The 13,409-nt window shown below is 49.0% G+C and overlaps 1 protein-coding gene across 1 annotated transcript in view; it reads right to left on the bottom strand.

Moving 5' to 3' along the window:
- Positions 1-13,409, bottom strand: part of NCAPD3 (non-SMC condensin II complex subunit D3) — an 84,798-nt gene that overhangs the window by 35,920 nt on the left and 35,469 nt on the right. The window contains exon 19 of the mRNA XM_088481760.1: positions 5,290-5,405. Within this exon, the coding sequence (XP_088337886.1) occupies positions 5,290-5,405 (116 nt within the window). The remainder of the gene's footprint in view (positions 1-5,289; positions 5,406-13,409) is intronic.

Genomic DNA, 13,409 nt, shown 5'->3' with positions numbered 1-13,409 from the left:
TACAGATAGTCTGTGATGTATCAGGAGAAGGAGAGGACAGTATTACAGGCAGTATAACAGGCCGCTGGTACTGAGGGGACACTACATATATACAGATAGTCTGTGATGTATCAGGAGAAGGAGAGGACAGTATTACAGGCAGTATAACAGGCCGCTGGTACTGAGGGGACACTACATATATACAGATAGTCTGTGATGTATCAGGAGAAGGAGAGGACAGTATTACAGGCAGTATAACAGGCCGCTGGTACTGAGGGGACACTACATATATACAGATAGTCTGTGATGTATCAGGAGAAGGAGAGGACAGTATTACAGGCAGTATAACAGGCCGCTGGTACTGAGGGGACACTACATATATACAGATAGTCTGTGATGTATCAGGAGAAGGAGAGGACAGTATTACAGGCAGTATAACAGGCCGCTGGTACTGAGGGGACACTACATATATACAGATAGTCTGTGATGTATCAGGAGAAGGAGAGGACAGTATTACAGGCAGTATAACAGGCCGCTGGTACTGAGGGGACACTACATATATACAGATAGTCTGTGATGTATCAGGAGAAGGAGAGGACAGTATTACAGGCAGTATAACAGGCCGCTGGTACTGAGGGGACACTACATATATACAGATAGTCTGTGATGTATCAGGAGAAGGAGAGGACAGTATTACAGGCAGTATAACAGGCCGCTGGTACTGAGGGGACACTACATATATACAGATAGTCTGTGATGTATCAGGAGAAGGAGAGGACAGTATTACAGGCAGTATAACAGGCCGCTGGTACTGAGGGGACACTACATATATACAGATAGTCTGTGATGTATCAGGAGAAGGAGAGGGACAGTATTACAGGCAGTATAACAGGCCGCTGGTACTGAGGGGACACTACATATATACAGATAGTCTGTGATGTATCAGGAGAAGGAGAGGACAGTATTACAGGCAGTATAACAGGCCGCTGGTACTGAGGGGACACTACATATATACAGATAGTCTGTGATGTATCAGGAGAAGGAGAGGACAGTATTACAGGCAGTATAACAGGCCGCTGGTACTGAGGGGACACTACATATATACAGATAGTCTGTGATGTATCAGGAGAAGGAGAGGACAGTATTACAGGCAGTATAACAGGCCGCTGGTACTGAGGGGACACTACATATATACAGATAGTCTGTGATGTATCAGGAGAAGGAGAGGACAGTATTACAGGCAGTATAACAGGCCGCTGGTACTGAGGGGACACTACATATATACAGATAGTCTGTGATGTATCAGGAGAAGGAGAGGACAGTATTACAGGCAGTATAACAGGCCGCTGGTACTGAGGGGACACTACATATATACAGATAGTCTGTGATGTATCAGGAGAAGGAGAGGACAGTATTACAGGCAGTATAACAGGCCGCTGGTACTGAGGGGACACTACATATATACAGATAGTCTGTGATGTATCAGGAGAAGGAGAGGACAGTATTACAGGCAGTATAACAGGCCGCTGGTACTGAGGGGACACTACATATATACAGATAGTCTGTGATGTATCAGGAGAAGGAGAGGACAGTATTACAGGCAGTATAACAGGCCGCTGGTACTGAGGGGACACTACATATATACAGATAGTCTGTGATGTATCAGGAGAAGGAGAGGACAGTATTACAGGCAGTATAACAGGCCGCTGGTACTGAGGGGACACTACATATATACAGATAGTCTGTGATGTATCAGGAGAAGGAGAGGACAGTATTACAGGCAGTATAACAGGCCGCTGGTACTGAGGGGACACTACATATATACAGATAGTCTGTGATGTATCAGGAGAAGGAGAGGACAGTATTACAGGCAGTATAACAGGCCGCTGGTACTGAGGGGACACTACATATATACAGATAGTCTGTGATGTATCAGGAGAAGGAGAGGACAGTATTACAGGCAGTATAACAGGCCGCTGGTACTGAGGGGACACTACATATATACAGATAGTCTGTGATGTATCAGGAGAAGGAGAGGACAGTATTACAGGCAGTATAACAGGCCGCTGGTACTGAGGGGACACTACATATATACAGATAGTCTGTGATGTATCAGGAGAAGGAGAGGACAGTATTACAGGCAGTATAACAGGCCGCTGGTACTGAGGGGACACTACATATATACAGATAGTCTGTGATGTATCAGGAGAAGGAGAGGACAGTATTACAGGCAGTATAACAGGCCGCTGGTACTGAGGGGACACTACATATATACAGATAGTCTGTGATGTATCAGGAGAAGGGAGAGGACAGTATTACAGGCAGTATAACAGGCCGCTGGTACTGAGGGGACACTACATATATACAGATAGTCTGTGATGTATCAGGAGAAGGAGAGGACAGTATTACAGGCAGTATAACAGGCCGCTGGTACTGAGGGGACACTACATATATACAGATAGTCTGTGATGTATCAGGAGAAGGAGAGGACAGTATTACAGGCAGTATAACAGGCCGCTGGTACTGAGGGGACACTACATATATACAGATAGTCTGTGATGTATCAGGAGAAGGAGAGGACAGTATTACAGGCAGTATAACAGGCCGCTGGTACTGAGGGGACACTACATATATACAGATAGTCTGTGATGTATCAGGAGAAGGGAGAGGACAGTATTACAGGCAGTATAACAGGCCGCTGGTACTGAGGGGACACTACATATATACAGATAGTCTGTGATGTATCAGGAGAAGGAGAGGACAGTATTACAGGCAGTATAACAGGCCGCTGGTACTGAGGGGACACTACATATATACAGATAGTCTGTGATGTATCAGGAGAAGGGAGAGGACAGTATTACAGGCAGTATAACAGGCCGCTGGTACTGAGGGGACACTACATATATACAGATAGTCTGTGATGTATCAGGAGAAGGAGAGGACAGTATTACAGGCAGTATAACAGGCCGCTGGTACTGAGGGGACACTACATATATACAGATAGTCTGTGATGTATCAGGAGAAGGGAGAGGACAGTATTACAGGCAGTATAACAGGCCGCTGGTACTGAGGGGACACTACATATATACAGATAGTCTGTGATGTATCAGGAGAAGGAGAGGACAGTATTACAGGCAGTATAACAGGCCGCTGGTACTGAGGGGACACTACATATATACAGATAGTCTGTGATGTATCAGGAGAAGGAGAGGACAGTATTACAGGCAGTATAACAGGCCGCTGGTACTGAGGGGACACTACATATATACAGATAGTCTGTGATGTATCAGGAGAAGGAGAGGACAGTATTACAGGCAGTATAACAGGCCGCTGGTACTGAGGGGACACTACATATATACAGATAGTCTGTGATGTATCAGGAGAAGGAGAGGACAGTATTACAGGCAGTATAACAGGCCGCTGGTACTGAGGGGACACTACATATATACAGATAGTCTGTGATGTATCAGGAGAAGGAGAGGACAGTATTACAGGCAGTATAACAGGCCGCTGGTACTGAGGGGACACTACATATATACAGATAGTCTGTGATGTATCAGGAGAAGGGAGAGGACAGTATTACAGGCAGTATAACAGGCCGCTGGTACTGAGGGGACACTACATATATACAGATAGTCTGTGATGTATCAGGAGAAGGAGGGGACAGTATTACAGGCAGTATAACAGGCCGCTGGTACTGAGGGGACACTACATATATACAGATAGTCTGTGATGTATCAGGAGAAGGAGAGGACAGTATTACAGGCAGTATAACAGGCCGCTGGTACTGAGGGGACACTACATATATACAGATAGTCTGTGATGTATCAGGAGAAGGAGAGGACAGTATTACAGGCAGTATAACAGGCCGCTGGTACTGAGGGGACACTACATATATACAGATAGTCTGTGATGTATCAGGAGAAGGAGAGGACAGTATTACAGGCAGTATAACAGGCCGCTGGTACTGAGGGGACACTACATATATACAGATAGTCTGTGATGTATCAGGAGAAGGAGAGGACAGTATTACAGGCAGTATAACAGGCCGCTGGTACTGAGGGGACACTACATATATACAGATAGTCTGTGATGTATCAGGAGAAGGAGAGGACAGTATTACAGGCAGTATAACAGGCCGCTGGTACTGAGGGGACACTACATATATACAGATAGTCTGTGATGTATCAGGAGAAGGGAGAGGACAGTATTACAGGCAGTATAACAGGCCGCTGGTACTGAGGGGACACTACATATATACAGATAGTCTGTGATGTATCAGGAGAAGGAGAGGACAGTATTACAGGCAGTATAACAGGCCGCTGGTACTGAGGGGACACTACATATATACAGATAGTCTGTGATGTATCAGGAGAAGGAGAGGACAGTATTACAGGCAGTATAACAGGCCGCTGGTACTGAGGGGACACTACATATATACAGATAGTCTGTGATGTATCAGGAGAAGGAGAGGACAGTATTACAGGCAGTATAACAGGCCGCTGGTACTGAGGGGACACTACATATATACAGATAGTCTGTGATGTATCAGGAGAAGGAGAGGACAGTATTACAGGCAGTATAACAGGCCGCTGGTACTGAGGGGACACTACATATATACAGATAGTCTGTGATGTATCAGGAGAAGGAGAGGACAGTATTACAGGCAGTATAACAGGCCGCTGGTACTGAGGGGACGACCGCTACATACCTGCACTCCCTCGGGCGAGTCATTAGGGCGCCTTACCTGCACTCCCTCGGGCGTGTCATTAGGGCGCCTTACCTGCACTCCCTCGGGCGAGTCATTAGGGCGCCTTACCTGCACTCCCTCGGGCGAGTCATTAGGGCGCCTTACCTGCACTCCCTCGGGCGAGTCATTAGGGCGCCTTACCTGCACTCCCTCGGGCGAGTCATTAGGGCACCTTACCTGCACTCCCTCGGGCGAGTCATTAGGGCGCCTTACCTGCACTCCCTCGGGCGAGTCATTAGGGCGCCTTACCTGCACTCCCTCGGGCGAGTCATTAGGGCGCCTTACCTGCACTCCCTCGGGCGAGTCATTAGGGCGCCTTACCTGCACTCCCTCGGGCGAGTCATTAGGGCGCCTTACCTGCACTCCCTCGGGCGCCTTACCTGCACTCCCTCGGGCGAGTCCTTAGGGCGCCTTACCTGCACTCCCTCGGGCGAGTCCTTAGGGCGCCTTACCTGCACTCCCTCGGGCGAGTCATTAGGGCGCCTTACCTACACTCCCTCGGTCGAGTCATTAGGGTGCCTTACCTGCACTCCCTCGGTCGAGTCATTAGGGTGCCTTACCTGCACTCCCTCGGGCGAGTCGAGGTGAGCATAGCACAGTTTCTGCAGGGTCTCTATCGCAGGGCTTATAATCTCAGGTGGAGAATTAAACTCTTTCAGCCAGGACTTGACATGATCTGTAAAGAAGGTGGTGATAGAATTGGAGACTTATCACACATCGCTCAGAATCTCCTTACCCACAGCGCAGGCAGCCATTTTGTGGACTGCACCAACTTTCATGAGAAAGCAGCCAAATGTTCAACCAAAGAACCAATGAAGCATCCATGGATGGCTCGCAAAGTGATGAATATTGTTTATAGCACACAAAATGGCTGCCTCCGCTGTGTGTGTGACCGGTACATTCTAAGGTTCAACTTTCAATGAAGTTGAACCTTAGAATGTACTATATAAAGTATATAGTACATTATAGACTATATAAAGTAGTCCTGGCACATTTGGGGTACCTGAAAATGGGTGCAAACATCTTTTACTGTCCCTAAAGGTGCAGTTTTAATAAAAGTGAAATTCCTCCCTCATGGAAGCACCTGCAATCCCCAAAAACACTTCACCCCTTCTTAGAGCACCCCGAGAGCCTTATTTCGTTAGTTTGCAAACTAGTTCCCCCCCACTTTGTGTTTTTTCACCCCCAAATTCAAAGTACTTTTTTGGGGTGTTCCTGGAGTTTTTTGATGCAGTTGTCCTTTGGGGAGGGGGGGGGGGGGGGGGGGGGGCTTTTATAAGAGTTCCGAGTGGTTTCCCCGCCATTACACCCCAAAATAAAAATAATGCACATTTTCTCCTGCTATTCACAGGCAAATCATTTTCGCCTATTACATTGCATTGAGTTTCCGCGTACGCGAAAAGCGGATGGAATTGAATACGGAGATAAGTTTCCGACTGGCGAAAAGTCGCAATCGGCGATACTATTTTTGCGGATCTCGGCTTTTCACTTCTATTTGAATACGGCCCTATGTATTTTATATACACCCGATATAGTAGTGCGAGACACTAAGCTGTGTATTACCAAGCTGAACAGTGTATAAAGAAACTGGAGTTTGTATTCTGAACTAAATATGTCCACCATGCTCTCCAGAAGCCATGTTACACAGTAGGAGCTTCTGTAACTGAGAGGCTGACAGCTAGATGGACTTCCTTTGCAGAGCTACACTGTGCATTGGTCGGTTTATAAACATGGGTGGGGCTAGTGATGTCACAGTAGCTCAAATGACTGCACTCATAGCGGTGTGACACCGTTCTATACTTGTGGGAGGTGCTTCAGCCATGTTGGGAGCTACGATTAATGGGAATAGCAGCCATGGAAAGCATTTCACCATCACGGTCCATATCTGGAAATTTGAGCTGGGGGTTTAGTGATCCTATGAGGCCCAATAGAATAAAAACATTAATATGATGTTATCTAGCTTCTATGATGGTGTCAGTCATCTCCCGAGCTCCACCGAGCCTGTGACCATTACTGAACTGCGGTTATCCGCTCACAATACAGCGGCACGCGTGTGGTCTCATGATAAGGGGGTATGTGTGACATTGATGAGGAGGATGACCATGCCCACGAAGGACAGCAAACAAGTCTGCAGGCAAAGTGTTTGCCCATTGCGTGAACATGTCTAATATCCCTCTATCAGACAAGCGCCAACACCTCCACATTTAAGATGGGTACAAACTAGATGTGTGTGCCCAGCGATGGCATGATATATCGGGTGGTCCGTACACACTGCACAATCTGGTGTACAAGCGCTCGATATACCGTCCCCCCCAGCCGCATCCAGAAGCATGGTGCCATCCGGCACATCCTCAGATTGGCCAGCACCGCAGGCAGACCATAAGATAGGATGAAACACGCACGGGAGCGAGCAAGAGTGCGCACACTGGACGATTTGTCGTTTCAATTAGCCTCAAAACGGCAAATCGTCCAATAGATCGCAATGGCGTAACTAGGGCAGGGCGGGCGGGGTTCGTGCCCTGGGCGCCATTGGACCGGCGGCGCGGGAGGGCGCCGCCGGCCACGGTACCGGCCCGCCCGCCCTAGTTAACCTATCTGCACAACGGGGGAGGGGGGTGGCTACTACTGGGGGCACCATTGGGAGGACCTACTCTACTGGGGACTACTACTTGGGGGGGGGAACTACCACTGGGGGCATTATAAAAGGGGCCTACTAGAGGCACTGCACTCGGGGGACCACTACTGGGGGAAATAATAGGAAGGGCCACTACAGGGGGGATCATTACAGGGTGCCTGCATAAGGGGACCACTACTGGGAAAACTGCATATGGGGGAGGGATGGGGGGGGGGGGGTAAACTACTGCTGGGCCACTATATAAAGGGCACTGCATAGGGGGGGGGCTACTACTGGGGGCACCATATAAAGGGCACTGCATAAGGGGATACTGCTACTGGGCGCACTGCATTTGGGGGGGCCACTACTGGGGGTACTGAGTAAGGGGAACAAATTGGGGGCTGTATAAGCGGGACCACTACTGGGGATACTGTATAAGGGGCACTACTATGGGCCTGCATAAGAGGGACCACAACTGCATACTGGGGGTACTGTATAAGGGGTACTACTGGGGTTAAGGTGCATATGGATAGGAATGTTCAGCGTGAAAATAAAGGGGTGTGTCATGCTGACACGCCCCATTTTTAAGTGACCACGCCCATTATTTCCACACGCGCCGAAGGCGCGCGCACATATCGGTATGTTAGTGGGGGGGGCGGCTCCGTTTTCAAATTTGCCCTGGGCTCCAAATACCCTAGTTACGCCACTGATAGATCATCTAGTCTGTACCCAGCTTTACTGTCAGCAGTACGTACAGTATTAGCAGCTATAGAAAAGTTTAGTAAACATCCCCAGCACTTAGATAACACTTAGAATAACTACTTGAACTTTTGCCGTTTTCACTACATTTTTAGTTTTAAGTTTTGTTACAAACACAAGAGAAAAAACAAGAGATATGGTAAGAACTTACCTTTGTTATCTCTGTTTCTACGAAGTCCATAGGGTCCACAGGGTTGACCTTGGGGTATAGGTTGGGAACCAAATCCGGGCACCACGCAGTTAAAGCTTTTAGCTCCCAGGATGCACTGGGTCCACTCTCCCTATAACCCCACCCCCAAGCCAGAGGCACCTCAGTTTGTAAGTAGCCAAAGGCCGGAGGAGGAGAGAAAAAGAGAGAGAAAACTGGAACACTCAATAACCATACTCACCGAAATGGGAGACGGAAAACCGGTGACCAGCCACACAGCCCATATGAAGCCAGGTGCGTCAGGGCGGGCGCCCTGTGGACCCTATGGACTTCGTAGAAACAGAGATAACAAAGGTAAGTTCTTACCATATCTCTTGTTTTCTACTTCAGGGTCCATAGGGGGTCCACAGGGTTGACCTTGGGGATGTCCCAAAGCAGTTCAACCAAGGGTGGGGACGCTCCTGTGCTGAGAGGAGAATCCGTCGCCAAAAAGGAAGCATCCTGAGAGGCAAAGGAAACCAATGCCTAGAACCTTAAAAAGGTGTGGACAGAAGACCACGTGGCCACCTAGTAAGGCAAAACAGCCGAGGCGCCACAGCGAGCCGCACACGAGGGTCACATGGCCCGAGAAAAAACAAGCATCAACAACAGGAAGGCCTACCCATGGGTAGGCCCCTGAGGAAGACCTACGAGGCCATCCAAGCCAACATTTGGTTATAGGCCGGCCATCCTTTCCTGTGAAAACCAGAAATCTCAGACCACCAATAAGGAGTCCGATTTCCGTAAGGAACCTGAACGGATCACATAAATCCAAAGAGGCCAGACCACAGTCAATGAGGCCACACCAGCCGAGAGGACTGGGGACAGAATGGCCGTACCATAAGTTCCAGAATATGGAACCTGAAAACCACTAAGAAGAAACACAGGGCGAGAGCAACTCCCACCCTGACATGATGCCCTCCAGAAGAGGGAGCCACATGAGAACGCTCCCAATTCAGACACTCTCCTGGTTGATATAAACACCCTGAGAGAAAGAGAGAGCCTAAGCAATAGACCATGTAATGGCTATCACAACCAGCGGTTCCATTGACTGTCCCCGGAGGTAACGAAGAACCACTACTTACTCCCAAGGAGTCCCTAGGGAGGACAAATGGAGGCATAATCAAGAAAACACTCCAAAGGATGAACTGGATACCAGAGTGAAGCAATTCCATATCTTAACCATACTGACAGTGTAGAGATCCGCACTGTCAGGAAGACCAGGCCAAGTGTGAAACCCAAGCCAGCCGGAAGGAATGCCAGAATATCTGGAAATCCTGGACACCGGAGGATTGTATCGACAGGTACAATACCATAAGATTTATGGCTGCCACAGTTTGTGGTAGGTCCCAGCAAAAGCTGATCCATGTGCTCTAATCATTCCAACGATGACAAAGCCAGGGAAGCCGTAAGACCACTGTAAGGACACAGTCAAAGACAAACGACCCAGGTCCAAGGCAAAACCAAGGACCCTGAGACAACAGGTCCGGGCAGTGAAGCATCAGGGATGGAGTATCGATGTAGAGACTCCGAAGATCCAAGTACCCCTGACATCTGGGGCAATCAGGAGCCACCAGCAGGAAAGCATCTCCGTCTCGATTGAAAACACTTCCAAAGACCTCGAGGAAGAAGGGAGACCGGAGAACACAGGTACACAAAGTGGAAGGACCACTTCACCGACAAAGAGTCGCTGAAGTTTGCTTCAGAATCCCCAGAGCTGAACTGTAACACCATAGTGTGATAAAGTCAGAAGGCCATGAGGGTCACCTCAGGGGGGCCCCCCCTGCTCACCAGGAGATGAAACCTCTCTTGGGGAAGAGACTAGTCCCCGGGATGCACGTCGTGACGGCTGAGGACTCCCGCTTCCCAATGGAGAGCTCCTGAAATGAACGCTGCCGAGATGGTCGGGAGGAGACCCTCGGACTATGTCCGAATATGTGACATACCTGTCATTGCCACCCAACGAACAGTGTTGCTAAAAAGGAAGCCACTGTCCTGACCCTGTCGGACTGAACCTTTTCAGGTTCACCGGGAAACAAGAGTTATGCCAGAGTAAGTTAATTGACAGGGTGGAATCGACAGACGTCCAACTGCACTGAAAAGGATTCGATCCAGACACTGTCCCTAGCAAAGAAAACCCTGGACGAGATGGCCATAGCCACCCGGACAGGGACCGACTTGCCTCCGGAGAGAGCATCATCGTTTGAAAAGTTATCCGACAGAAAAAACTCATTCCATCTGGAGATGAGCCAATTATGGAAAGGCCTGGAATGGAACTGAGCCCATTCCACCATGCATCCCAGAGTGTAAAGACATCTGTCGACTGCGCAGATAACCATGTACTCCTAATGGAAGAGAGGAGATTCCGTCTTACGCCAGAAGAATTCTCAGATTCTGAGAATCCAGCAGGGATCCTAGATGAAGAATACCCAGAGAGGGATGCAGGGAGGACTTTTTCCCCGTTGATTAAACGTCTGCACCCCGAAGAAGCCACAGTCATCCTGACCTGGCCGTAAAGTACCCCGGTGATCCCGCTAAGAGCAGGAGGCCGTCCAGGTACAGGAGCATTGGGATATACTGAACAGAAGAACTGTCAGAAAATCCAAAACGCTGGTAAACCCCTGTGGGGCTGAGGACAGTCCCAACAGGCAGAGCCCGAAAAATTGTAAGTGTTGCTGTGATACAGCAAACCTCAGCCCATGCTGAGGAAAGGTCTCTGTAAGTACCCGTAGGCACGCGTCCTGTATATCCAGTGATACCCTAAAGTCCCCAGGTTCCAAACATCGTATGATGGAGCATAGGGATTTCCTCCTGAGCCCAGGTAGCTTTAGGAACTGGTTCAGGGAATTGAGACAGAGAATAGGCCAAAGAGGACCATTCAGCCACCGCACCAGAAAGAAAACAGAACAACCAGTCCCTCACTGAGATAGTGGGGATGGCCTAATTAGCTCCGCTTACCGCAACAACTGCATAGCTTTCTGGATCTGTAAGGCCCTTGTAAAGAGGGCGTACCCTCCTACCCACGTAGCCGCGGCAACTTGACACTAATACCGGGCGAACTGAGAAAATCGGTATCTCCCAGTTGTAGGCCTGTCCCGTCAGACTGAAGAGATATCCGTAGGTTCAGGAGCAGGATCGGCTGGCAGTCCAGGCCTGCTCGGTACTGGATATGTCGGCCCTTGTAGATGCCGACAGTCTACGAAGAAACAGACCTTTAGGCTGACCCAGAGGACAAAAAAGACTTAACAGACTTAGTCTGAGGCCTTGTAGTGGGCATAGCTGAAAGCGGTAAACTTGTCGTTAGTAATACTGCCAATGTTACTACAATCTTGTCAAGGTCAGGACCAAACAATATCAACCCTAAAGATGGTATCTGCACCTCTGCATTCCCAGAGCGCAGCCATAGGGTATTACGGAGGATACAGTCGCAGCCGGAACTCTGAAAGTTAGGAGACTGGTATCCAATATAGGCATTTCCACCTATGACAACAGCATATATTACGTGAGCGACCAAATACATTTGAACCCCCGACGTGTTGGAGGGGAAAAAACGTTACAAATGCATCAACCCAATATGCAATAGTATTAACCAACCATGCTATAGCCATGTTAGGATGGGTAACAACTCCTGAAAGCAAGTATACTGATTTCAGGCAGAGTTACCACCTACGGATCCGAAGAATCCGACCACGCAGGAATGGGAGGCGTAGTAACGTCTGTAATCAGACGAGTAACACGCCCATCCCCCCCAGGAGGGGCTCGTGATGACCCTCAGGGAATTTGGGACAGGAGGCCAAACACTGTTGTAACACCTCCTATCTGGCAACAGCCAGAGTCCCGCTATGCGATCCACCCGCTAGTCAGCAACAGGTAACCCGAAGGCACGCAATACTGAGGGTGTATGATACAGGTGCAGGTCAACATTCACTCTAACCAGAATGGACCTGCTACCAGCCCTAAAGCAGGGATAATAATACCTGAAATAGGCTTCCCCCCGTGTAAGAGGGAAAGAGCCCCGAACAGTACCCAGTTCACGGCAGAGCCAACTGGGAAGTAACCACAGGGCGTCAACCACGCCAATTAGCGTTTCGTAGAAAACGACATCCACCCAGGGTGGCTGTTGTGGTAATCCCTGCAAGGGGAATGACAGACTATTGTGGCACCAGGGGGAATTCATATACTGCGAAAAACCCCTGCAGGGAGCGGTAGTCTGTGTCACAGGGGAAGAGTGCAAGAAGCTGCGAGATACCCTGAGATGAAAAGGGCAGTATGGTGAAGTAACCCCAAGTGAGGTACAACAATGGGGCCCGCCCGGCGATCCGCAATTGAGAGGATCCCGAGAAAACAAACCGCCCAAGGGGGTCGTGAAAGAGGCCGGCACCAGATGACGCCACATACAGAACCCTTTATGAGTCAAATCCTCCGCACTAACACCTGCAGCACATGACTTGCAGGATAGTAAAAATGGGTGCAGTATAACGCTCTATCTCCTGGTCAGACATATCTGACCAATCTTGGCGGAAATATTAAGCAGCACTATACTGGTCCTGACTGATGCCAAAAATTAGCTGCAGGGACCCATTTTCAGCGTATGCAACACACAGTTCCATCTAAAATATGGCAACGTGCAGCACGCAACAGTATGTGACAAACCACACAAATATTAACAAGTATATAAATGTGAGGTCCCAGAACCACCCTAAGTACAGCTGTATTAGGGCAGATAAGGAAAGGGATAGATATACACTAACAGGTGAGAGAATAAAGTACAGTCAGCACTAGCATAAGTCACATACAATGCAGATATATACATATATACATAAACATGTCATATAATATACTGCACTATTACACTGCATTCAACTTACCCAGATTCAGTGTCTGGGAAGGCTACAGCGCTGTGTACACTGACCTGATGGTGAGGTACGCAGGGGGACTGGACTCACTGCCATCCTGAGAGATTTCTGCTGCACCACAGAGATAAAATGGCCGCTGGAGACCTCAGAGGAAGCGTGGCCCGCGGAGGAAGCAGCTCAGCGACGCCAGACTATGGATTCTGAAAGGCGCGCTGAGCTGAGGGGAGGAGCCGCTGTAACAGGGAAGGCTGCCTCCCCTGGTCG

Source organism: Taudactylus pleione, unplaced genomic scaffold (genome assembly GCF_031769625.1).
Source record: "Taudactylus pleione unplaced genomic scaffold, aTauple2 ptg000278l, whole genome shotgun sequence".
In the NCBI taxonomy this organism is placed as follows: Eukaryota; Metazoa; Chordata; class Amphibia; order Anura; family Myobatrachidae; genus Taudactylus; species Taudactylus pleione.
This window is presented reverse-complemented; position numbering and strand designations above follow the sequence as displayed.